The sequence below is a fragment of the Tamandua tetradactyla genome, chromosome 11 (genome assembly GCF_023851605.1).
Source record: "Tamandua tetradactyla isolate mTamTet1 chromosome 11, mTamTet1.pri, whole genome shotgun sequence".
Classification (NCBI taxonomy): Eukaryota; Metazoa; Chordata; class Mammalia; order Pilosa; family Myrmecophagidae; genus Tamandua; species Tamandua tetradactyla.
The window spans coordinates 9,344,781-9,371,400 of record NC_135337.1 but is presented as its reverse complement, the minus strand read 5'-3'; the positions used below and the strand labels follow the sequence as shown (position 1 = coordinate 9,371,400).

The 26,620-nt window shown below is 47.6% G+C and overlaps 2 protein-coding genes across 7 annotated transcripts in view; both read left to right on the top strand.

The window, feature by feature from the left end:
- The window catches only part of CAPZA1 (capping actin protein of muscle Z-line subunit alpha 1), an 81,817-nt gene extending 79,939 nt beyond the window's left edge, over positions 1-1,878 (top strand). For 2 of the 3 annotated variants that reach the window (XM_077119895.1, XM_077119894.1), the window contains one exon: positions 240-1,878. In XM_077119895.1, coding sequence (XP_076976010.1) covers positions 240-380 — 141 coding nt within the window. In that variant the 3' untranslated portion in view covers positions 381-1,878. The remainder of the gene's footprint in view (positions 1-239) is intronic. The other variant, XM_077119896.1, reaches the window with a different exon arrangement.
- A 3,230-nt stretch (positions 1,879-5,108) lies between these two features.
- Positions 5,109-26,391, top strand: MOV10 (Mov10 RNA helicase). Of its 4 annotated transcripts, XM_077119868.1 has the most exons (22): positions 5,474-5,500; positions 14,784-14,993; positions 16,224-16,303; positions 16,786-16,989; positions 17,271-17,506; positions 17,687-17,945; positions 18,726-18,860; positions 19,589-19,757; positions 20,460-20,614; positions 20,853-21,029; positions 21,148-21,295; positions 21,673-21,831; positions 22,084-22,187; positions 22,368-22,465; positions 22,566-22,782; positions 23,518-23,635; positions 23,814-24,005; positions 24,303-24,377; positions 25,290-25,415; positions 25,499-25,587; positions 25,870-25,991; positions 26,073-26,391. In XM_077119868.1, the coding sequence occupies exons 4-22, from the start codon at positions 16,817-16,819 to the stop codon at positions 26,162-26,164; spliced, it is 2,844 nt and encodes a 947-aa protein (XP_076975983.1). In that variant the 5' UTR covers positions 5,474-5,500; positions 14,784-14,993; positions 16,224-16,303; positions 16,786-16,816; the 3' UTR covers positions 26,165-26,391. The 4 variants fall into 4 exon arrangements, with proteins under 4 accessions (XP_076975981.1, XP_076975984.1, XP_076975983.1 ...); XM_077119866.1 differs by lacking the exons at positions 14,784-14,993; positions 16,224-16,303 and adding an exon at positions 5,109-5,174 and having other exon boundaries at positions 5,293-5,500; XM_077119867.1 differs by having other exon boundaries at positions 5,476-5,500; positions 14,861-16,303.
- Positions 26,392-26,620: the final 229 nt, after the last annotated feature.

The following is a 26,620-nucleotide window of genomic DNA, read 5'->3' as shown; positions in this document are numbered from 1 at the left end:
TTTGCATTCTCCATAAAATCCAAGGTTTAAGGATTGAAAGAGACTGTAGTCCTAGTTTCGAAATAATTTAAGTGGAGTTCTGAACTTGCTTCAGAGAATGCGAAAGTACTCACTAGGAATAAGTCCTTCCTATCCTTCATAGGGAACTCAAGCATGTCCTTTGACTACAGAATTACTTTACTTTTCACTTTCCAACCCCATTTCTGTTCAGATGACTCATCTTCAATTATCTGTTGCAGACAGCAATTAGTGAAAACTATCAAACAATGTCAGATACCACATTCAAGGCATTGCGCCGGCAGCTTCCAGTTACCCGCACCAAAATCGACTGGAACAAGATACTCAGCTACAAGATTGGCAAAGAAATGCAGAATGCTTAAAAGGCTGAATGTGGGATTCTTCACCACGTCAGGGGGAAAGGATTTTTTCAACGTGTGGTCATATGATAAATAGGTGGTTTATAAACAAGAGTGATATTTTGCTAGGGCTTTTAAAGTTAACCGGTTTTCTAGCCTCATGGAATACTGTTGAACCTCTAGCATTGTCTTGACTTTTTTGTGTTCTTTGCCTTGTAAGTTTCTGTTCCACTATTTCTGTTTGTACTTTTTTTTTTTTTTTTTTTGGCTACATTTAATGTTGGAGAGAGAGCTCTATCCAGGAGTCATTTTACCATTTAGAAAATTTTCCTAGCCAGGAAGTCCTGTTACCAATATAGACAGGTAATATGTTCAGTACTTTCCTTCAGATCCTTCTGGTACTTCATTGGTTTTTACTGATCCACCAACAGCCAAAGAGGTTATCCTACATTATAGCTAAATGGAAGACACATTCATCCTTCTCCTTCCAACTGCTTTGATCATCATTTAGGGCATCTCATAACTGTAGTTTTCAAAAATTTTGGATTAGGGCTTTCAGGTTCTTTGAGGGGGGGGGGGGCAAAGGAAGTTTTCTGGAAATTCCATTATAGCCAGCTTCTCTGGGAAGTTGTTTTTAAATCCAAAGACTTGAACCACATTCCCTGCACATGAACGTGTTTGCTTTTTTCCCCTTCCTTCATTAATTATCTCCTTCCCATTTAGTACCATTATAGTTATATAAATCTGCATTTTTAGAAGAGTTTTACCCATTTTGTTTTGTTTTTTTTTTTTCAACATTCAAAAACTGCTGACATACTGTGGATGTAGTAGAGTAAATATAAAACTTGAAAACACAGATGTTGAAGGAATAATAAGTATCTTGTGCTTTAATGCTTTTGTGGCAGCATTGTACTATAAGCAATTGAATTAAACAAATATGTAAATCACAAATAAAGAGTAAAAATGAACCAAAGTGAGAAGGGTAACTTTCAGTCGGTATCTTTCTATTGTAACCTGTTATTTAAGGGAATACTAGTGATTTATTCAAATAGGATGTAAAACTTTTTCCTAATTACTCTTCTTTAGTTGTGCCTGCCAAGAATTCATACCTAACTGTGATATAGCAACCCTTCCCAGGTATATTGGCAGGTATGTGTGTTTAATCTCAGAGTACACAGGTGACATAGATATGATATGACAGCTGTTAATGATGGATTCATTTACATTGTTTACACTTTTTATGACCAGGCCTTAAAGGAAGGTCAGTTTTTTAAAAACCAAGTAGTGTCTTCCTACCTATCTCCAAATATATGTCAAAAAGAAGGGTGATTGTGCTTCAGCTTTGTTTTTGCTCAGTAATACAGTCAAGCAAGAGTGTTTCCAAGTGACCTGTTGAGCTGTGTAAGCATTTTTATTTCAAATAAAATATATTTGTATTATTTGTCATTCATACTATCCGTCCATACCACACTATCCTCTGTATCAGGTAATCCAATAGAAATATACCTGTTTTGATCTAAAGCTGTCTGAGTCTCTCCTTTTTGATCCATCTTCAGCCTTTGTTCTCAAGGTAAGATATGAAACTGTGATTGATCTTGTTTAATGAGAATGATCGGGATGACTGGAATTGGTTCCTACCTACAGACTCAGTGAATATCTGAGTTCTTTGCAAAGAACAGCCCTTTTTGTTTTAAGTAGTGTCTGTATGGATCACATCCTCGCCACCCAAAAGCAAACTGTAATTCAAAGTTCTGTTTTGCAAAGCCCAAGTATGGTTGTAGTCACTAGGCAGGAAGCAGAAATGAAAGAATGCTTCTACCTTGAACTTGGGTAATTTTTCACATTGGCTTAACTGTAAATGCTACTTTGCTCTCATCTAATCTGGTTTAGCTACAGAGGTGTGGGGTTCTGGACAGAAAACCGAGGGAGTGTCAGTGCTTCATCTTCCCTCAAGGCCAGTTCAAATCCCCACCTTTTTGAGAAATATTTAGCTATACTCTCCTGTGTACTTGTAGTACAAACAGATTCAAACATTTTTGCTTTGACCTTAACTTTGTCAGCCTACCCCCAGGCCATCCCACTGATTTCATTAGCCCAGGCAGACCTCTGTAAAAGCTGTTAATCTCATGGCCTTCCAAAACCCAGAGTTACTTAAAGAATTGCAAGTCAACCCTCCACACCAAGTTTTGCAGAACATCCTGATTTCTTTAACCTCCCTCAGCAGCATATTTGTGTTAATTTGTGTCTATTTTATCATGCCACTGAAGCAGCCTATAGTATTCTAGGGCAAAAGTTTCCCAGCTTGGTGGAAAGGAGTTTGCTGTGGCGCCTCACTCCCGTATTTGGATTTGAAATGACACTGCTTAAGGGTGTTTCATGTGATCCTGAGTGGTTGCGAGTCCCAGTGTCTATTCTTATAATTAAGAACTTTGATGCAGGATTCACCTTGGTTCATGCGATACTTGGTAAACCTTGTCACATTCTTTCAAAATTCAAAAATGACTAATACATATCTGAATGCCACTTTATAAATTTACAATTTTATATAGAACAACCATGTGAACCAGATATTCATGACCACTTTCTATTACATTTACCTGCTGCTTGGGAAATCAAAATGAAGGGATGATTGATAAATATATAACAAAATTAGATGTCTGACAAAAATTGCATTGACTTTAATTCTCCCTTGAACAGACACAGCCTGTATAAACATACAAGATAAAGATAGATAGCCATCAGGTCAGAAACAAATCTTACACATCTTCAAATCCAAGATAACAAAAAAATTTTATGTGTAAGAATATAGCTGCCACAGCCACTCCTTTGGCTTGGTGGACTCACCAGTTTCCGTATTTGTTTTCAAAGTTTCAAGCAACTTTTCAAAGTTCCTACTGACTTTTTAAAAATTATAATTATAAAATCTTAGTTTTCATAGATTAATTTCTTTTCCATAGATTACTTTTTAAGGGCTGTTGTTGCCGTTGGGAGTTCCATCTAGTTGAAGTATCTTATGTATAAGGTTAGTGAGGACAGTCATAGAGTATAACTTAAGAGTAGAGAATAAAGAGTACAGAATTAAGAAAATAGCTGAAATTTTCTTCTCCAATGTAGTTATCTTGGGAGGCTATATGGTATTCCAATAATGCTGATGCCAAGGTTAACCTTGATTGCCTTTAGTGCGTTTTTTTATTACTTTAAAGTCAGGTTCTTCTAAGTGCGGTGGGATGGGATAAGCTTCAAGGAAGCAAGAAAAGACCTGAGCTAGATGTTGAAACATGGGGAGGGAAGATCATTCTAAACATCAAGAGCACCGTATATAAAAACGTAATTTCAACCCCTTGTGAGTGGATTTTTCCAGATGAAACTACTTTAGAGAGATTCCGTAATAACAAAAGCCACATTTTGACACAAGTTAAGGGGCTTCTACTACAAAACAGCTGTTTGCGTATGTTTTCAGAACAACCAGGAGATAGCTTGGCCAGAGGAGGGGAAGAATAAGGGGGACTTAAGATTTGCTAATCAGAATTGAGTCAAACATTAGTTTTAGTGTAGCAGATGGTAGGTTTTGAGATAGTAAGTAGCAAAGCAATTTTTAGGTGCGCACCCTGCACTCCTGAGTCCCACCAGGTAATTGAGTTTTTATCTTTGGCTACTTTACTAGTTTTTTCATCTTGGCATAATCACCCTCGAAGAAAACAAACGTTTTCCCCACTCTTATTTCCCCCATCCTGTGATTTTTGGTTCCCACTGACATTGCATTTCCTGTCACTAAGGCCTGTTATTCCTGGCTTCAGTTAGCCTGGGAGAAGGTTCAAAGGGTAGCCCAGCCGGAGCATGATCTGGGTTCTGAACATTCCTGACACGAGGTTAGACTGAGTACGTGGCCTCCTAAACGGACTACTTGGGAGAACAACACTGGCTTTGGTATATTTGAAACTGTGGTATGTTTTTTTAAAGGTTTTTAAAGTATAGCTTTCATTATTTTTCCTCATTCTAATATGTGTATTTTGTTATTCCGGAAGATAAATAAATGCAAGGATTGTTTTTGTGGTGGTCCTGCCCCCTTTAGTTTGTCTAAACAGTCTCATCAGAATTACCCCGGTCTTTCTCTTGTTACTGATGCTGTAGCTATTTACCATTTGTTGTTTAATATAATAGTCCCTCATTCTCAAGAAGCTAATATTTTGATGACTGGGCAACACTTACCTGTATAAACAATTAAAGGGCAATACAGGCGGGAGTGCAATTAAGTCGCCATATATATGGCTCAAGGGTAAGCGATCTTTCCATACAATGAAGTCTGAAAGAAAGCCACTTTTCTTCTGGCAGAGTCCTGGTGTTCCTCCCTCCCACACGCACACACCTTTATCTTAAGAGAAACTCCCTCAAACTTCTGTGACTCGTGTCTTCATCCCTCCGTTTGAAAGCCAGAGAACGGGAAATGGGGAGGGTGGGAGGGGAGGCGTGTCGCCCGCTATAGTACAGGTTTGTGTTCAGGGCAGTCGAGAAGGTGGGGGATGAGCTGCCCCGGTCCAACTGCAGCTCTCCAAGCCCCTACTCCTTTTGCTCTCCTACTTTTCCTAAGTCCCAAGGCTCTGGGCGGTGGGTGTGGGAGTAGCCTTGGCTGGGGCTCCGAGGTCCTCCGGGGCTGTTTAGGGGGCCTCAGGCTATAGCCACGTTCTGATTGTGGCTAGATGCCAGGGGAGGGAGCCTGGGGTAAGGGGAGGGCCCTGAGGGAGGGGTCAGACGCCTTAGGAAAGAGTTAATGGGGAGAGGGGGAGGGGATAGGACGAAGAGACCGAAGGGAAAGCTCAGGTAGGAAAGGAGCGGAGGGGGGAAACCCAGCGAGGAGGTGGGAGCCTGCAGGATCACGGGGTCAGAGTTAGGGGTCTTCCCCTTGCTACACCCTCAACCCAGAATCGCCAACTTCCAGCCGCGGCGGCGACTTTCAGTTTCATTTCCACGGACCCTCCTGCCTGGGCCGCAGCCGCCGCCGCCGCCGCGATGCCCAGTAAGTTCAGCTGCCGGCAGCTCCGGGAGACGGGCCAGTGCTTCGAGAGTTTCCTGATCGTTCGGGGACTGGACATGGAGACAGATCGCGAGCGACTGAGGACCATTTATAACCGAGACTTCAAGATCAGGTACGGGTCGGCCCACTCCCCGGGCCTGAATCGCGGGCCCAGCTTGCCGCCACGACCCCCGCTGCGGTGCCATCATTCCCGCCCGAGGGCGCGGAGGTTCGCAGCTCCCCCAGCGGCTGGGGCCCGTCCCGGGGCGGCGTAGACCTACCTCCCCGCCCGCGTCGTGCCCACGCCCCGCCAGCGCCGCTGCACGCTGCCCGGAGCCCGCGCGTTCCTCCCGGACCGGGCCCCTCCGCCGAGTTCCCGCGGAGAGCCCCCCCGGAAGCCCCAGTTCCTGGCGGCCCGTGCCGGGGAGAGAGGCTTTGAGCCCGCGCGCGGGGAGCGGGGGGCGGGGGGCGGGGGCTGGGGGCAACTCTCGGGCTGGGGGAGGGGAGCCTCCAGAGGGGGCCCAGGCGTCGCGGGAGCCTGCGGACGAAGCCTGCTAGTGACCGCGAGTTACGGGGACCTCTAGGTGGGGGGCTGCAGCCTTGGGTGTCTGCTACTCCTGAGAGCCGAAGACCCAGCGTAGGAGGGAGAATGTCAGAGAACATCGACGAGAGGAAAAGGCACCAGCAATGCATGGTGCCAGTCCTCCATTAGCACCTGTGGCTTCTCCTTGGAGTCCCAGGGCCAGGGCCGTTCTGTTTGGTTCTTTTTCCTCCTACCGCTTAAGTGAAAATTAGGGAGACCCTTCTCTCGTTCAAACCACACAGTTGTGCTTCGAAAACACTGTATCAGGATGCAGTCTCGGGCAGAAAACCAAAAAACAATCTAACAGGGGTAAATGTAAAGACCTGTACATCAGAGGGTGGTTGGAATTTGGGCGTAATAGACCTGAAAAAGACCTTCGGTTTTAGCAGATCCAAAGGCCTGTATGGGTGACATATGACGAGAAAAAAGCTAAAGAAATTTTAGGGAGCATAAAGGCACATGTAGTATGGGGTTGGGAGGAGGGAGGTAGCGAGTCTCCTACTGATCAGGCCATACCTGGAATACTGTTTGTTCTCAATAAAGGATGCCCCATTTTAAGGGGAACATTAACAGGCTTGAGCAGCGTCTGAAGAAGAGGCAAAGATGATGAGGACCTGTTTTACCTCTCATACTGTCCTGGGCACTATAGGGAATGTAACGATGAAAAATACACAAATTCCTGGGAGCAATAGAGACCGACACATGCGTACAGGTGGTTATAATACATGGTAAGATGAAATGAGAATTTTAACAGAGGAATAAGGAAAATGCTGGAGGAAAGCAGAGAAAGAGCAGTTGCCATGGAGTCACATCATGTCAACACTTAAGGTGCATGGATTTACCTATCCTTGTGCCTGGTAACTACTTCCTTTGGCTCTCAGTATGCAGTATGTTCCAGTACTGGTGGAAAACTGTCCAGTTGCATACAGAAAGACATATATACTGATATACTGTACATTATGGGGGATTAAAGGAATTTTCAAAAGTAATTTTTACTGTTTACCCTTGTTTTTTATGAAAATAAGATACCACTGCCCTGGGATTCCTTATTAAGAATGTTGCAGAAGGTGGCAATGACCTTAGCCTTCAAGGAGAGATAAGACGTTAGTACGTTGGAGAAGAAAATGTCTATATGAGTTCATATTCTAGGGTGAGATTCAATCAAACAAAGTGAGAAATGTCTGGCCTGAAAGGAGAACACGTGGGGGGGACAAAATATTATCCTTGAATGTTTTAGTGCTTCATAGTGAAATACACTCCAAAACACTCCAGAAGGTAGAACTTGGTGCCTTCTTCCCTACCGACTACCTCTCCACTCTCATTCCCGCCTCCCCCCCCCCCCCCCCCCCCCCACACACACACACACTGAAGGAGAAGATTTCTGTTCTGATTAGGGAGAACTTCCTTAGGCCAGGCTTCAGTGCTATGATCCCGACTGTCATCCTCCCAGTTGGAATTAATTGTATCTTCCTCTGGGCTATTCTTATAGCTCATTCTTCACTCTCTTTGCCTCCTGGTAGCTTCTCCAGGGCTGTGTCTCTCACCAGACTGCCCAAGGTGCTCTGATGGCAGGGACTGGCCCTTAATCATATTTTCACCTTCACTTATTCCCTAGTATAGTGCCTTGTGTGTAAGTAGAGAATCTAATAGAATTAGTAAGTAGAGTTGACCTACAAAAGCTCTTAGTGGGGTTCTGTGTGCCTTTGCCTTGATTCCAGCCTCCAAAGAGTGTGGTCTAGTAGGGAGTGGCAGATGTATAGGCAAACATGCAATGCAGCATTACAGGTGCTAGTATAGTGTTGAGTCAGGTAGCTCAAGTTCAGATCCCTCTCTGCCACTTATTAGTTAGTTGCATTTGACTTTGAACAACTATTTAAATCTTCCATTTCCCCATCTTGTAAGAATATGTTTGTCTTTCTCTTAGGGTTGTGTGAGGTCAGAATGAGCTATTGTAGGTAAAGTGTTTGAACTGTGTAGCATAATGTACAGCTTGGTAAGGGGTAGGTGTCGTTATTCCAGTGATAATTGAGAGTCAGTTGTGCGGAGTAAGGACTGGGTGTCATGAAAGGTTTCTGAGAAGATGCTTCTTGCCTTGGGCGGGAGAATCATTCTTTCTTATTCAGCAAATATTGGCTGAGTGCCTTCTATGAACAAAGCACTGTGTATGTTGCTGAAGATACCCAGGAGGACCTAACTGTGTAAGGAAGAAGCAGCAACTAAATAATTGCACAGAGAATTGTTTAATTACGGTTATGGTAAGAGCTTGTAAGACAAAGTCCAATGTGCAATGAGAGTGTATAACTTGAAGACCTGAACTAATCTAGGGATCAGAGAAGGCTTCTGAAAGAAAGGGATGTTTAAACAGAATCCTGAAGGAAAAATGGGAGTTAGCAGATTTAAGGTGGAAGGGGAGACCAGGCAGAGGGAGCAGCCCACATTTTCAAAGTCTTGGGAGTGAACTCAGGGAGGGAGGCAGGAGCAGGACCTGCCTCATGGGCCATGGAGAGTCATTATGGAGTGGATTTTTTTGTTGTTGTTTTTGGTTTTTATTTTGTTTTATTTTCAATCTTAACAGAAACAGGAAAGTGCAAAAAGTTTCAAAGTTGGAGACTGCCATAATCAGGGCTTTGGGGAAAATCATCCAGGGCCTCTGGCGTGGAGAATAGCTTGGCAGTTGAACTATCAGTGTAATTTAACAGTTCTTTGGCCCTCTATCCCAGTAAGAAATACATTTTACTTCAGGACCTAATATATACAACTTTCACAAAACTGTTGTACCTTCGAGACAGTATGAATCTTCACTCCCTGCCCTCTGATATTTTTTCTGTTTTGTTTCAACTTTATGAAATTCCTGTTCTTGACCCCCTAATGAGAGTTGTGACCCACAGTTTGTAAAAATACACAGCTAGGGAGCAGGCAATGGTGGCTAAGTGGCAGAGTTCTCACCTGCTGTGCTGGAGACCTGGGTTCGATTCCCGGAGCCTGCCCATGTCAAAAAAAAAAAGAGAAGAAATACACAGCTAGGTGTTCCTTTCGAAGATGGTTTCCACATCTGATGCTATGTTCTGAAATACCATTCCCCTAAGCCATTGCCCTTTTCTGAAAATGGGCCAAGGGTAAGGCATTGCAGATCCAGGATGCCCACCGTGGGAACAGAAGTTCTGGTGAGGAGCGCAGTGAAGTACTCCTCTCCTGAAGTACCATCAAGGATGGATAAGACTTGTGGCCTTCTCAGGGATAAAGATCTGTGCCTCAGTGTCTTCTAAAAAATGGGGATGATAGGAGCTGCCACCCTAAGACATTGTTGGCAGAATTAAATGAGATAATGCATTTAGGAACATAAAGAAGCACAGAGTAAGTGCACAGTAAATGTTTTCTGTTGTTTTCATTGTCCATATAATTGAAGGCTCTGAGTGTGCCTGTTAAGTCAAGTCACAGAAAAAATAGGCACAGCTAATAAACGGGAGGAAAGATCCTCAGGGAAGTGCAGATTTAAGGAAGATTCCATTTTATGCTTATCAGATTGGCAAAAAATAAAAAGAAAGTTTCTGAAGTTAGGGTCTGGGAAAAGGGCATCCTCAAACTCTTGTTAGCGAGAATGTAAATTTGTACAGTTTGTTTACAGGACAACTCGGCAAAACTTACTAAAGTTGTTAAGGTTCACTCTTCTTGGACCCAGAAGTTTTACTTGGAGGAATCTGGCCCGTAGAAGCTCTCCTACAAGTGAAATAAGGGTTTTGCGCAATGATGATCATTGTAACATTTGGAATAGCCAAAAATTGTTTCTTGGATTTGGAACATATATAATCTCTTTTTTGTGTGTCTAAAAATATATGTTTATATATGCAGAGGGAAAAAGTTTGGGAAAGAAGCACGTAGTTGGGTGTGAGGAGAGGGAGCCTTTAATTTTCAAGTTAGATATCTATCTCATTTGAATGCTTTTAAATTCTTTGGGTTACCACTCTTTCATGTATCTCAATGTACGCCATGTATATTGGCCCACGTGGGATCATTTTCATATAGCCTTTTTTATTGTGCCCGCCTCCCCATATGAACACCCCACTTCCATTTCCACATTCTACCCAACACCCATGTAACTCATGCCATCCAGGGCATTTTTTTTAATTTTTTGGTTCTTGTTTATAAATAAGTAACCACGTTATGCACACTTTCCACATCTCGCTTTTCTTACTCGACAGTATGACCTGGGCATCACTCCTCACTGTCTGGTATATACCTCTAAATGCTTTGTGGGTTTTTTCCCCAACATTTTATTATGAAAAAATTTCAAACATACAGTCAACTGGTTTTGCAGGTGCAGTGCCAACAACAGCATTTGGAAGACTTCTTAGACCTCACGTCACCCACTCAAATCGGGGTTCCCCCTGAGTCATTCAGTGATAAGTGAATATAATTTGGCTTGAACAGAAGGGAAGACTGATAGTGTTGAATTTTACCTGTACCCTGTGATCCTGGAAAACAGCATAGGTTAAAAAATCTCCCACACTTTATGTTACTGACCAAGACAGTCCTAGCTTTTCCGTAGCTTGTCTCAACTCTCAGCGATGGTTGGGCTCTAATCTTCCTGAACACAGCCCTTCCAGAATCCAGAGAGAACACATTCCACCCGTGCACAACAGTTACACTCAGAAGATAACTCCATGTCTACTGCTTGACCTTCCCCCGCCAGTGCTCTTCCAGTAGCTGATTCCAGTCCTTACAAACTTCCCCACCCTCTCCTTCTGGTTAGTGAGCTCTCTCGCTCTCTCTCTCTCTCTCACCCCTATTGTGTTAGCCTTCTGGTCTTTTGTCCTTATTGTATTTGGCTTTAAATTAAGTCATCTTTGGCCAGCTGAAAAATAATATTGAAACAGAAAGAAAAGTTGAAATAGTTGTACAGTGAACGCCTGTATACACTCCACCTAGATTCCCTAATTACTGTTTACTACATCCACCCCTAATACATTTAGCAAGCCATCTTAAATTTTATTTATGCACGTCAAAGTAAGTTACAGCCATCATGGTACTGCTCCCCTAACACTTCAGCATGATTATCATTAACCAGAGTTCAGAATTTATTTATAGTGCTTTTTTTTTAAGTAAAATTTACATACAATGAAATGGACAAATCTTAACCCTGCCATTCTATGGGTTTTAGCAAATGCATATGCCTATATACAAACCTCTGTCTATCAAGATGCAGGCATACCTCAGACTCCATCATTGCACTTCACTTTACTTTGCACCTCGCAAATACTGTGTTTTATACAAATAGAAGGTTTGTGGGCAACCCTGCTGGGAGCTTGTCACCATTTTTCCAACAGCATGTGCTCAGTTTGTGTCCCTGTATCACATTTTGATAATTCTCTCAATATTTCAGACTTTTTCATCATTGTATCTGTTACAGTGATCTGTGACCAATGATCTTTGATATTACTATTGTAATTGTAAACCAGCCCCATATAAGATGGCAAACTTAATTGATTAATGTTGTGTGTGTTCTGACAGCTTTGACAACTGGCTATTCCCCAACTCACTTCCTATCCTTGGGCCTCCCTATTCTCTGACATGCAACGATATTGAAATTAGGCCAGTTAATAACCTTACAGTGGCCCCTAAGTGTTCAAGTGACAGGAGGAGTCAATCTATGTAGCAAATGTCATAGTTGTCTTATTTTAAGAAACTGCTACAGCCAGGCCAACTTCCGCAGCCACCTCCCTCATCAGGCAACAGCCTGATGAAGGAAGGACCCTCCACCAACAAAATGATTACCACTTGCTGAAGGCTCAGATAATGGTTAGCATTTTTTTTAGCAATAAAACATTTTTTAATTAAGGTATATGCATTACTTTTTTAGACATAATGCCATACACCCTTAATAGGCTTCAGTTTGGTGAAAACATAGCTTTTATCTGAAATGGGAAAACAAAAAAATTCATGTGACTCACTTTATTGTGATTGTCGCTTTTTTGCGGTGGTCTGGAACTGAACCCACATTGTCTCTGGGTGTGCCTGTATAGAACATTATCTCCTCCCAGAAAGTTCCTCCCTGTCCTTTTCTAGTCAGTTTCCACCCTTACCTACCCAGAGGCAACCACTGCTCTGAATTTTTTCACTGTAGTACCTATTCTAGAACTTCATTTGATGGATTCACACAGTAGGTAGTCTTCTATACAATTCATCTTTCAACCAGTGTAATGTTTTTTGGTTTTTGTTTGTTTATTTTACATGCTGTATGGCGGGGGCCACGTTTCATTCTTTTTCCATGCGAGTATCCCGTTATTGCAGCACTGTTTGTTGAATTTTTGTTTGTTTGCTTGTTTGTTTTGTGGGGAGGTGCATGGGCCGGCGATCGAATCCAGGTCTCCTGCATGGCAGGTGAAAATCCTACCACTGAACTACCCATGGCACCCCGGCATAGTGCGTTTGAAACTCACCCAGGTTGTTACCTGTTTCAGTAGTTCCTTTCTATTACCTAATAGTATCCCTTTGTCTGAAAACAAACCACAGTTGGTTGATCCATTCTCCTTTTTATGGATGTTTTCAATTTGGAGGCTATTTTAATAAAGCTGTATGCACATTCTTGTACAAGTCGTTTTATGGACATGTCTTTGTTTCTCCTGGGAATATACCTAGGAATGGAATTGTTGGGTCATGGAATAGGTATACGTTTAGTTTTTAAAGAAACTCCCAAAGTTGTGCCACTTTATATCTTCCCCAACAATGTTTGAGTTCTCGCTGTTTTATATCATTTTCAGTGTTAGGTGTTGTCAGCTTTGAAAATTTTAGCCATTTTGGTGGGTGTGGTGCATTCTTTATACTGGCTGCATAATATTCCACGATATGGTTATTTACAGTTTATTCCCACAATCCCCTATGATGGGCATTTGTTTTTGTTTCCAGTTCTTGGCCACAGTGAACAGCTTTGCAGTAAATATCCTTGCACACGTGTCCTTATATGTGTGTGCTTTGCTTTCTGTAGGATCTAGTCCTAGGAATGGGATTCTTGGATTAAGAGGACACCTGTATTTTAAATAGTAGATGTTTTCACATTGCTTCCCCAAAACATTGTAGTACTCCCTTTCTACCAGCAATGTATGAAAGCAGCTTTTTCCACGTATCCATACCAGCAATGCATGTTCTGGCTTTTAATTTTTGCCATTCTAATGGAAGTAAAATAATAAATCAATTTTAACTTAATTTGCATTTTTCTAACTACTTTTGGAGACTCTTTTCATACTTTCTGGCCTTTTGGATTTTTTTATTTAAATTGAATGTCCAGTTCTTCTGTTGAATTGTCTTTTCTTGTTAATTTATAATAAAATGTGTATATTATAAAGATTAATCCTTTGCCTATCATCTGCTTTACAAGTATTTTTCTTGTAAAATTTAATTTTACAAGAAAATTAAAATTAATTAATAAAAAAATTAATTTCTTTATATCTTTTGCCGTACAAAAGTTAGTGTGTTTTTTTAGTAGTCAAAAATTTTTTGTTTGTTTTCTTTTATAGCTTCTGGTTTACATACACAATTAAAACGTTTTCTCTAGAAACTATTAGATTCCAGGGCAGTGCATTGGGCCAAGGTGAGTGTTGACCGTGGCCTGGAGGCTCAGTCTGGAAAGGAGCTGCTCAGAAATCATCAAGCTGGTACTCAGTTTATGATTTTTAATTAGCTTTTTTTTTTTTCATTTTTAGTGACTGCCACCTTAGACCAGGCATAGGTGAATTAGTATATTGGTAACAGAAATGGACAGTAATTTGAGAAATATTTTGGTAGCAGCATTCTCCATAGTAATTGAAAAACCTGCAAAGGTGAGTTCTGTCTGCCAATATGCCCATGTAGAAGTTTCCAAAAATAGGAAATTTTCCATTAAAATGTTGATTTTGTCTTCTCTTAATAGCCAGAATTTATCTGGCTACCTTGAACCTACAGCTCCTCCTGGCAGCAGTTGGCTGGAGATGAGTAGCAGTTATCTCCTTTGACCAGGCACGCCTTCCTCTATTTGTTCTGTCCCCATAGAGCCCTATTTTCTCCCCAGCACTGAGCTGAGAGCCCGGGGCTGCTTATCATGGCACCTGCTAGAGTTATGAAACTTCCTCCATGAAAGACTCAAAACATGGGACTGTACAAGGTGTCTGAGAAGACTGCAGTTATCAGAGAAGGTTCTCTAGGCTGATCCTGGCTTCTGTAGGCATTTGGGTTTGTGCCCCAAGCCATAGGACTTAGTGACTCAAGTCTCAGGATCTCGGGGAGGGATCCTGGGGCAAGTCATCAGTGACCTCCTGATTTCAGTCCCTTTTTACTGGACCCCTTAGCAGCATTTGATCCTGATGCCTAATTTTTGAAACTTCCTCCTGGCTCTTCTCCCTCTCTTGGTGGTTCCTCTGGTTACTCTTCCTCTCTGCATTGTCCTGGCCTTGGCTGGGCTGTTGTCAGACTCTTCATGCTACTTAGGGAGATCCCAAATGCTTCCATGATTTTAGCTACTACCTGAGGACTCCTTAGTCATTTAGGCTCTAATCTTGACTTTGGCCTGAGTTCTCAGCTTCTGATGCATGGAGCCAGCTACCTCTGGACCACATGAATCTCCATCCAAGCATGTCCAAGGCCAAATCCAAATGCACGGTTAGACCCTCCAGCTTCCTCCTCCTCTTCGCTTTACCTCCTATCTCAGGAATAGTCCCCAAAAGCACCCCAGTAATTTGGATGTTATCCTAGACTCATCCCTCTTTCCAGCCTCTGGTTCCCCTCCTATCAATTACCATGTTCTGCCGGTTTTACTTTCTAAATATTATCAGATACGGCCCCTCCTCTTCTATCTCTTGTCCAGGCGGTTGTCATCTTTTAATTGGACTGTTGCACTGGCCTTCTTCTAACTGGTTTCCCTGCCTACCGTCTTGCCTCCAGCAAATCCATCCTCCAAACCTGATGCCAGAGTGAGTGATCTGAAATGCAAATATGATCTTGCCACTCCCCTGCTTAAAACCCACCACCGAGGTGGCTCTGTAACTGCAGTGTTAGCCTCTGACATGGGCTGAAAGTAAGTTGTTCCTGCTCCTGCTGCTGCTTCTATTAGTACGACTGTTACTACTAATGTGGATACTAATAACGGTAGCTAACCTTTACTGGGCGTTATCTATTACAGTAGTTTTCAAATGATCCTTTCTTTTTAAAATAAACCAGAGCTGACTGAATATTGTCACTCTCTTTCGCTTGGGGTGAAGGAGAGGGGCAGAGTTGCAGGCAGGGGTCACCAGGGATCTTATCTGTTCACCCTAGTGAGCCAGCGTGCTGGTTTAGCATTAATAGTTAAATGAGGATTACTATAGCTCTTAGGAGCCAGGATTTGCTTTCACTCTGGAGAAAACATCTGGGCAGGGTGGTAGGTCGTCCAGATCTCGAGTGGGTCCATGAAGCGTGTCACAGATGGGGATGTCCTCAGGCTCGTGGGTACCAGGAAAGGGGCAGGGGAGAGGAGGCACTCCTGGCCTTGGGGTTCAAGTCCAGGCTTCTTGGTGGGCATGAAGAACTGTTCATGACCTGGTCCCTGCCCGCCTCTGCTGCCTCCTGCCACTCCCTCCCTTGCAGTTTTCACTCTAATTCAGCCAAACTGTTTGTGATACTAATCATAGCTCACTCTTACTGAGAGCTCCTTATGTGCCAGACACTGGCTACGTGGGTCACCCCAGTGTTAATAAATATCTCATGTAATCCTCCTAGAAACCCTGCAAGGTAAGTTTCTCAATGTCCCCAATTTATAAAGGAGGAAGGGAAGGCTCTGAGAAGTGAAGAAACCCAAGGTAACCCAACTGGGTATAGTGGCCCCACACATCTCTACCCGCATATGCGCGCGCACACACACACACACACACACACACACACACACGTCCTCTATTACCTCCCACCTTCATTCACGTAATTGTCCATACCCCTCCCCGACCCCGGGATGCGTTGCCTGGGTGGGTGTCTCAGGGCTCAATTCTGATGCTCTCCCCTGGGGAAGCTGCAGCCCCTCAGGCTCGTCTCCCAACCCCTCCTTGGCCTGATGAGCGGTCCTGGCAGCCCCCTCCCAGCATCATGCTGTGGTTCTGTGTTCACTCTGTGTGCGGGCTCGGGTCCCTTGCATCTTTGAACCCCCAGCCTCGCGTGCAGTATCTGGCACATAACAGCCTCTATAAGTGTTTGTGGAATTGACTAAACTAAATCCCAGGCACTGAGCCTTGAGGTTATTGTCCTTCTGACCAATTTTCCCTGTCTTCACCTTCTCTAGGCACAAAGCCAAGCTATTTGATCTCTGGAAAAGGATCCTTTCCCTTCCTGCTTGTTACCACCTGCACCCTCTGACTTCGGGTAGAAACTGCTGTCTCATCAGCCAGCTTGCCCTTTCTCGCTCCTCGCCGACAGGCGGCACCCCGGACCTGCCCCTCTGAATCAGCTCATTCGGCTTCCCCTTAGCCTCAGCTTTTCCCACTAGGTTGTTTGTGTTTCTTTCGGTCCCAAATAATTTTCAAATAAATCTTCATTTCTCTCTCTCTCTCTCTCTACCCACTTAGTCCCTCCAGCCAACACCCATGATTGGGCCTCTCTCCTCATAAATGTACAATCCTCAACTGCATTTAAAAACGATCATACATTGTCTTGGGAAGTCCCGCTGCCTTCCCGAAAAAAACATTTAAACTTTTAAAATTCCGAAGATCCCCAGCTTGAGTCTCTCTGATGCTGGGCCCCGGGTCTTGCCCTGAGGCGGGACCGCGTGTCCAGCGCCCTCCCGCGCCCTCCCCCACCAGCCACCCTGCCTTCCCTCACTGCCCAGTCTCCTCTGCTTCCGGCAGCTTTGGGACCCCTGCCCCTGGCTTCTCCTCTATGCTGTATGGAATGAAGATTGCAAATCTGGCCTACGTCACCAAGACTCGGGTCAGGTTCTTCAGACTCGACCGCTGGGCCGACGTGTGGCTCCCAGAAAAGAGGAGAATGAAGCTGGGGTCAGATATCAGCAAACACCACAAGTCACTGCTAGCCAAGATCTTTTATGACAGGTGTGTGTGTGAGAGAGAGAGAGAGAGAGAAAGAGGAGAGAGACAGAGAGAGAGAAGGCAATGTATGGGGTGTGGGGGAAGGGAGCTGTCTGAGGTTGGGTTGCGGCCCTTCGCTCAAGGAATGGGGGAAGGGATGGAGAAAGAGCGCGTAGGTGTCGGGGGAGGGGCTGGGTTTCCTTTAGCACAGCGGGCACTTTGCCGGCCTCCCCAGCCTTTCCCCAGGGCAACCCCCAGTCCAGGCCCCTCCTGCCCCAGCCCCCCTTGACTCCCGCTCTCCCCAGGGCTGAGTATCTTCACGGGAAACATGGGGTGGACGTGGAGGTCCAGGGGCCCCATGAAACCCGAGATGGGCAGCTCCTTATCCGCCTGGATTTGAACCGCAAGGAGGTGCTGACCCTGAGGCTTCGGAATGGAGGAACCCAGCCTGTCACCCTTACCCATCTCTTCCCGCTATGCCGGACCTCCCAGTTCGCCTTCTATGATGGAGACCAGGAGCTGCCTTGCCCGCTGGGCCCCGGTGAGCAGGTTTCCGAAAGAAAGAGCCTCTGGTGGTTAGGGGCATGCCCTAGGAGGGGCCAGTGCTTTGGAAATGACACTGTCGCTGTCTAGTGAGCTTCTCGCCTTGGGGGGTGGGGGAGGCGGTGCTGATGGGAGGATCCCCGCCCCACCTCCCAGTCACTCCCTCCCTCTCCCCCAGGTGACTCCTACGAGCTCCACGTCCACTGTATGACCAGCTTTGTGGGCTACTTCCCAGCCACGGTGCTCTGGGAGCTGCTGGGACCCGGGGAGCCGGGCTCAGAAGGAGCTGGCACCTTCTACATTGCTCGCTTCCTGGCCGTGGTGGCCCACAGCCCGCTGGCTGCACAACTGAAGCCCACATCTCCGTACAAGCGGACCCGAATCACCGGAAACCCTGTGATAACTAGCCGGATAGAGGAGGGAGAGAGACCTGACCGGTAACTCCTCCCTCCAACTCCGTCTAGGCTGGGGGCTTCCCCTCACCCCCGCAATCCCCGGCCACGGCAGTGTGACAGCCCTGGGGAAAGCATGAACGGGGAGAGCCAGAGCCCCCTTTCCTCCCTGGCTCTCTCACCTCGCCATAGAACCAGAGGCAGAATTCTTAATTCCTTGGGGCCTCAGAGACCTTATCTGTCTAGTAACAAAGTTGGAGATAAACAACCAGATAGGAACACCTTGTGAAAACATTTTAAGCATTTTCATCTGTATGATGAATTACCAAGGCATCCCATTGAAGCTATCTCTTTGTGACATGGCTAGAGGCTCACAAAACATCGAGTTAAAAGAGCAAGTTGTGTCACATGGCTTTCACAGCTAGACCTTTGTGCTCTTTTTGTTAAGAAGGTGTGTGTGACACACATTATACCAAAAAGTTAACCTTTGTTATCCCTGGGTGATGGGAATATTATTTATTTACTTGTTTATTTATTACCTGTTTTCTGGTTGTTGTGCGTGTGGGTTTTTTTTCCTCTAATGGACATCTTTTACTCATATAGTATCTTCCAAATGTTTCCAAAAATGAGAATGGTCCTGCAATGGCGCAGACAGCCTCATGAGGTAGTGAGCCTGCATCCTTAGGCAAACAAAGACTGGCTGGTCACCTTGGGGAAATCGTGTTGTAACGGGCACACGCCTCCTCCGTGGCGGAACATTCTCAGAGTCTTGGGAGGCGAAGGGTCTCTGTGTTTGTGAGAGCTGTTTCTTCCCCACTTCTGCAGTGCTAAGGGCTATGACCTGGAGCTCAGTATGGCGCTAGGAACCTATTACCCGCCACCCCGCCTCAGGCAGCTGCTCCCCATCCTTCTTCAGGGAACAAGCATCTTCACTGCCCCAAAGGAGATTGCAGAGATCAAGTAAGCACCACCCCGCTGTCACCCCCAGATTCCGGGGCTGCTTTCCTCCCCCGGTGTTGCTTTGTATCTCTTCCATGCTGGGTTGTTCCCTCTACCCCACTACCTCTGTCCTCAGCCTCCTGGGCTCTGTTGAGTCGTTTGCTAACTGAGCACCCACTCTGGGCCAGGCATTGTTCAAGCTGCTGGACATCATCAGCAGTGAACCAGACAAAAAGGTCCTTGCCCGTTTTAGTGGGGGACAGTGAGCAAAAGCACTTATCATTTACCTTAGTGATAAATAAGATAATTCTTATTATCTTAGTGATAAATGCTGCGAAGGAAACTAAAGCAGGGTAAGGAAGTGGGGTTGGTGCTGTTTTGCAGAGGGCAGCTAGGCCTGGTCTCTTTAAGGAGGTGATATTTGCATGGAGAATGATATTTGAATGAGAAGAGGGTGTGAGTCATAGGACGGTCTTGGGGAGAGTATTCCTGGCCATAGACATAGATCCACAGTGCAGCTGCTGGGGCAGGACCGAAGTGGGGGGCCAGGAGCCACCGAGCGAGAGCCAGCGCTTGCTTCTCCCGGCCCTTGACCCCCATCTGCGCCCTTGTCCTTCTTGTCTTCTCTGCTTCCCAGTGCTTCCCCAGCGCCAGAGATTCGATGGGAGAGGGTGGATGCTGCTGGGCTTGGGGGTTGCCTGATCCGTCCTGTCCCTCCTCCTTCTCTCCCTTCCAACCATCCTTGCCAGGGCCCAGCTGGAGACAGCCCTAAAGTCAAGGAACTATGAGGTGAAGCTCCGGCTGCTGCTGCACCTGGAGGAGCTTCAGATGGAACATGACATCCGGCATTATGACCTGGAATCTGTGCCCATGATCTGGGACCCCGTGGACCAAAACCCCAGGCTGCTCACGCTGCAGGTTGGAGCCTATAACCAGATGTGGGAAGGGTGACCCATGGGCTGTGGGCAGAGAGCATTGTTCCTGACAGTGGGGACTGTCCTGCTCTACCCTGGTGACCTCAGCAAGGAGCATGGTGGGCACCTGTGCCTAGTAAGAGGTGTCAGGCAGTGCCTTTTAGGGCAGACTTTGCTGCCCCCAGCTATATGGTCTTGGGCAAATCCCTTGCTCTCTCTAGGCTTTAGTTCCCTCATCTGAAAGCACAGACCTGGACTAGATAATTCTCAGAGACTTTTCCAGGCCTCAGCTGTTTAATGTGTGTACATAAAGCCAGGATTACACCTGAGAATGGCTTCCTGCACACCAGTGCTGAGGAAGCAAGCAGTAAGGAAGATCAGGGACAGATTCCAGCAGAAAGTGAGTTTGGAACAAGATTTTAAAGGAAGGGTAGCAACTGAGGAGACTCCCAAGTCCTGAAATCATGCACCAGAGAGTTCCTGGGATTCCAGGGCTCAGCGTCTCTGAGCAGCCTTGGGAAGGCATGTCCCCTTTCTCTTCCCCTGACTGTTTGGTGAGAAAGGAAAGAGGGGTGCAGGGGTGGCAAAGCTCCCTGCGTCTCTGTCCTTACTTCATGGAGGTCTGGAGAGCCTGGGGTTGAGCCCTTCCAAAGGCCATCCCTGGGATACAGGCTTGCTTGTGTTCATGTCCTCACCCACCCTGTAGGTTCCCGGGGTGGCTGAGAGCCGCCCCTCAGTGCTACGGGGGGACCACCTGTTTGCCCTTTTGTCCTCCGAGACAAACCAGGAGAACTCCATCACCTACAAGGGCTTTGTGCACAAGGTGGAACTGGACCGTGTCAAGCTGAGCTTTTCTATGAGGTGGGTGTTGGGGGGAACCCTCAGCTGCCAGAAGGATCTGCAGGCTTCTTTCTGAACCCCAGGGGAGAAGGGGTTGTTGGTGCCTGAGGTCAGGGAAATCCTGCACTGCCTCAGCTGCTGCCTCTCCCAGAGAGCTCTGCAGGGAAGAAATGGAGAAGGGATGGATCAAGAGGGGCCCCGATCTTTCACTGCCCACCCTCCTAACTGAAACTCTTCCCCCCTCTCTCCCACCCTAAAGCCTCCTGAGCCGCTTTGTGGATGGACTGACCTTCAAGGTGAACTTCACCTTCAACCGCCAGCCTCTGCGCGTCCAGCACCGTGCCCTGGAGCTGACCGGGCGCTGGCTGCTGTGGCCCATGCTCTTTCCTGTGGCCTCCCGTGGGGTTCCACTGCTGCCCTCAGATGTGAAGCTCAAGTGAGACTGAGGGCGGGGGGCCTCTGGGGCTACTGGGAGGGTGGGAGTAGAGGATGGAGTCAAGGGCGCTTCTGGGACACGGATGACTCCAGCCTTGTGTTCCTGGCCCCTCTGCCAGGCTGTACGACCGGAGTCTGGAGTCAAACCCAGAGCAGCTGCAGGCCGTGAACCACATTATTAGGGGCACCACCCGTCCAGCCCCCTACATCATCTTTGGGCCTCCAGGCACTGGCAAGACTGTCACCTTAGTGGAGGCCATCAAGCAGGTGGGGCCTGAGCGCAGACCTGGGGTCTGCATTCCGACTCCCCCCAACATGAAGTGGTTGTCTCTAGATTCTGGTTCCCTCCAGAATGCCCCTGCTTCTGAGAAGGCATCAAAAGGGGAGGTAGGGAGTTTGGGCCAATGTGACTGTTGAGTCCGGTTGTGCAGGTGGGGCACTGTTTAACTCTCTGACTCACCATTCTCATTTCACTAACCTGTGGGCCTGTATATTTATTGCAGTAGTTTTCCAGTATTAAAATACTACTTGGATTAGCAGGGAACTGGGGAGTGGAACTTGCCTTTTTGTATCACAACTGAGTCTCTGTCTCTCCCCCTGGAGCCCAGAAGCTGCTTCTCACACTCTGCTTCTCCCTGCCTCAGGTGGTGAAGCACTTGCCCAAAGCCCACATCCTGGCCTGCGCCCCGTCCAACTCAGGGGCTGACCTCCTATGTCAGCGGCTCCGGGTCCACCTGCCCAGCTCCATCTACCGCCTCCTGGCCCCCAGCAGGGATATCCGCCTGGTGCCAGAGGACATCAAGGTACCTGGGGAGGTACAGAGGCCCAGGGAATGGCAGGAAGTTCCCAGGACAGAGGCTGGGGCTGGGAAACCAGGAGACCTGGGTTTTGAGGCTCACTGTGTGACCTTAGGCAGGTCAGGACCCTTCTGGGCCTCAGTTTACCGTTCTGTAGAGTGAGGGAGCTGGATAAGATTCCCTGGAAGGTAGAGAGCCAGGGTGATGATGAGAATGGGGGAGCCAAGCTGTTTCCTCCTTTCCCTTCACAATGCACAGCCCTGTTGTAATTGGGATGCCAAGAAAGGGGATTATGTCTTCCCCGCCAAGAAGAAGCTGCAGGAATATCGTGTCTTAATTACCACCCTCATCACTGCCAGCAGGTGGGGAGTGTGTGTGTGTGTGTGTGTGTGTGTGTGTGTGTGTGTATCTTAATCATGTGTGTCAATAGGTGGGGAGGGGGGAAGTGCGGTTCCTGAGGCGTGAAACAGGAGTCCGGGAGCCTGGGGGAGGAAGTACTTGAGTGCCTGGACATGACCCCTTCCTGGCCTGCCACCTCCCAGGTTGGTCTCAGCTCAGTTTCCCATCGATCACTTCACACACATCTTCATCGATGAGGCTGGCCATTCCATGGAGCCTGAGAGTCTAGTGGCCATAGCAGGTAAGGGACGTGGGGCAGGCTGCAGTGTGCCACCCTGCATGGGACTGGGCAATTTCCACCCCTGACCTTCCTCCCTCCCCTCACCACCCCTGCCTCTCAGGGCTCATGGAAGTCAAGGAAACAGACAATCCAGGAGGGCAGCTGGTGCTGGCAGGAGACCCTCGGCAGCTGGGGCCCGTGCTGCGCTCCCCACTGACCCAGAAGCATGGGTTAGGGCACTCGCTGCTGGAGCGGCTGCTCACCTATAATGCCTTGTATAAGAAAGGCCCCGATGGTTACAACCCCCAGTTCATAACCAAGCTGCTACGAAACTACAGGTATTCCCGTTCCCCTGCCTCCCCCGCAATCCCATGCCTTCACACCCTCCACGCAGCCCCAGCTGAAGGCTCAGTCCTGGGATCAGGTTACTCAGGCAGGAAGTTTATAAACTGGAAGGGAGGAGGGCTCCTTTCTAACCCCATCTCTGGTCCTCATTGGCTGTGTGACTTTAGCAAATATCTTCCCTCTCTGGGCCAGTTTACATCTGGGTGCTGATCCTAGATGAAGTTCCCAAGCAATTCAAGGAGAAATTAAAAAAATAGAGCCAATGTAGTAAGTTTTTTTCAAAACCCTAATTGTTTTTCGAATTAAAGAGCTAATACATCTAAAAATGCTTAGATGAGTTCCGGGCAGTCACTAAGAGCTCAATAAACACTAACTATTGTGTTGTTTCTTTTTACAGCTTTGCTTTTAGGACATTATCTTACCAAATAATGGTGATAGTAGCTGATACTTATGCTTTTAAAGTCTCTCCTTGGCAGAATTGAAACCCAAGAATGGGTCTTTAATTTTTGTTTTTTAAAATTTGACTGGTCCTTGAAATCTTTGGACTGGATCTGGAAGTATGTTTGGTTCTGCTTCTATGTAGTTCACGGTGCCTGGCTCATGGGGAACACTTAGTAGATATTTTAGACGGCTATGGGCAGGAGGGCGTCAGGATGCTGAGTTGGCAGGATGGGGCGGAAGTCATCAGGCCCTCGGGCTCACTCTTCCTGCCTCCTCCTGCCTCCCAGGTCTCACCCCACCATCCTGGACATCCCGAACCGGCTCTATTATGATGGGGAGCTGCAGGCCTGTGCTGACGTTGTGGACCGAGAGCGCTTCTGCCGCTGGGATGGTCTGCCTCGACAGGTGCGGCCGGGCAGGGGCTCAGCCTCCCACCCCCTGTGCCCTGGTTTCCCTCCTTCTAAAGGGGCAGACCCAGGGGAGGCACTGAGTGGAAGCCATGGGCCCCTCGGTCACCTGGACCTGGGTGTGGGTGGCAAGGAAAGCAGGGAGGTCCAGCTGTTTCCTCTGACCCCATGTGCAGGGCTTCCCCATCATCTTTCATGGCGTAATGGGCAAGGACGAGCGTGAGGGCAATAGCCCATCGTTCTTCAACCCTGAAGAGGCTGCCACAGTGACTTCTTACCTAAAGCTGCTCCTGGCCCCCTCCTCCAAGAAGGGCAAAGTCCGCCTGAGTCCCCGAAGCGTGGGAGTCATCTCGCCGTACAGGAAGCAGGTCAGGCCTTCAGTTCCCAGCCAGGGTAGGACTCCACTCTATGCCCCACCCATAGTACCTCCTTAATAGCCAGACCACATTGGGTGGGCCACGATGGCTCAGCAGGCAGAGTTCTTACCTGCCATGCCGGAGACCCGGGTTCAATTCTCAGTGCTTGCCCATGCGAAAAAAAGAAAACTAGCCGGACCCCAGGTGGAGCTTCCTGGAGCTCAGGCCTCTTCCAGCTGCTTATCTCAGAAGAAAACAGAGGCCTGACTCAGTCTTGCATTGGGGGTAATGGCTGTACTTTACTTCCAGGTGGAAAAAATCCATCATTGCATCAACAAACTCGACAAGGAGCTTCGGGGACTGGATGACATCAAGGATTTGAAGGTGACCCGCACTCACCAGTAGTCTGCATTAAATTCTGCCTCCTGTATTTCCCCAGTCTTTCAGAGAACCGCCTTTAGGCTCCTGCCCTGCTACTCCAGTCCACCCCCCCACCCCCCACCCCCACTCCACCCCTGCTGCCCTGAAGTCCAAGCTCTCACTCCTGGCGATCTCAGCTTGTAGGTCTGGGGTGGAATCAGGAGGCCTGTGTTTTTAACAAGCACCCCATGTGATTCTATGACCAGGCAGGCCCGAGGCATTGCCCTATGGATAAAGTCCAAACTCTAGGACTTACCAGGCCAGTCATGTGCTATTTTGTCCCTGCTCACCTCTCCGGCCTCACCTTTCCCCTCCCACTCTTTGACTTTTCTTAAGGTGATGGTTTTCAATCCTGGCTGCAGATAAGAATCACCTGGATAGCTTTTACCACCACTGGGCCCTGCCCAACCAATTAAAACGGCTATCTCGGAACAGCGCCAGGGCTCTGGTTTAGGTTTTGATTTTCACCTCCATGAGTGATTCTGATGTGCAGCCAGGGTTGAAAACCACTGCTGTGAGATTCAGGGGCCTCTGCTGTTGGAAATTCTGATTCAGGAGGTCTGGGTTAGGGCCCGGAGTAGCATGTTTTTAACATGTGATTATCTGCAAGGACGTGAAAAACGCTGTTCCGAGGTGCTGTTTTCTCTGCCTAGAACACTTACCGTGGCCACCCCTTGAACTGGAGTCATCTTTCAGGTTTCAGCGTCCATGACATGCCTATTCTCCTTTCCTGGCCCCGTCATGGCACTTACCCTGCTGGTGACAAATCCGTACCTTCCTTGGAGTTCAGGCTCCCTGAGGCAGAGTTTATCACTCTGGGTCACTGTTGAAGCCCCTTATCTCAGGCCCTACCTCTGCCTCCCTCGCCTCCCCCAGGTGGGCTCCGTGGAAGAGTTCCAAGGCCAAGAGCGCAGCGTCATCCTCATCTCCACCGTGCGAAGCAGCCAGAGCTTTGTACAGCTGGATCTGGACTTCAACCTGGGTTTCCTTAAGAATCCCAAGGTTGGAGGGCTGGTGGGCGGCAGGAACTCTTCCCTCCCTCAGGGCCCTTTCCTCCCCTGACCGCAAACGCTTCTTCCTCCCAGAGGTTCAACGTTGCTGTGACCCGTGCCAAGGCTCTGCTCATCATCGTGGGCAACCCCCTTCTCCTGGGCCATGACCCCGACTGGAAGACGTGAGCAGTCCCACCCCACGTCCCCCTAAGTGGCCACAACTCCCAGCCCAGGGCCAGGGCATTTTTATTAAGCACCTACTTGTGGTTTATTTACTATTCAGATGTTTGCCTAAATACTCTTGTTTTATGTTTAAATTAACTGACCTTCAGAGAGGTTAAGCAACTTGCCCAAAGACACATAACTTCTAGGTAGCAGGACTGAGGCTTAGCTTACAGCCTCGGCCAGTATCCCTCCTTGGCCTGTGTTCTTCTATGCATGTGAAGTGTCCCTGTATCCCGCAGATTCCTGGAATTCTGCAGAGACAATGGGGGTTACACCGGGTGCCCCTTCCCTGCCAAACTGGACCTGCAGCAAGGACAGAACTTGCTCCAAGGTCTGAGCAAACTCAGCTCCCCTACCTCAGGTATGGCTGGGCCAGGGACAGGGGCAGGGCTGGAAGAGGAGGTAAGAGCAGGAAGACAACACTGGCTTCCTTTCTTCCTAGGGCCCCACTGTCACGACTACCTCCCCCAGGAGCGGGAGGGTGAAGGGGGCCTGTCCCTGCAAGTGGAGCCGGCATGGAGGAATGAGCTCTGAAGACACAGCCAAGCCTTCTCACACCAGCCAAGCCTTAACCACCCAACCCTGAACCAGAACCCTGCCTGAACCAGAACCCAGCTGAGCTGCCCCTCCATGGAACAGGAAGGCTGGGGAAGGGAGTTTACAAACCAAGCCATTCCACCCCCTCCCCTGCTGGGGAAAATGACACATCAAGCTGCTAAGAATTAGGGGAAGGGGGAGGAAAAAAAACTCTGAAAACAAAATCTTGTTCTCTGTATTGTCAATTTCTTCTCCGCTGGGCCCCAGCTTCCAGAGTGCCCAAGCTGACCTGCTGGGGAAGGCGGGACTGTCACACTCTGCCTAGGGCCAGCCACACCCCCTCCAGCAAGAGCAGAGAGAGGAACCCAGCCCCTGCCCCCCCCCCACAAACACATCTAGGGGAGGAAACCCAGTGGGAGGTGGCAGAGAAGCCACCCACAGGTTTCTAAGTTT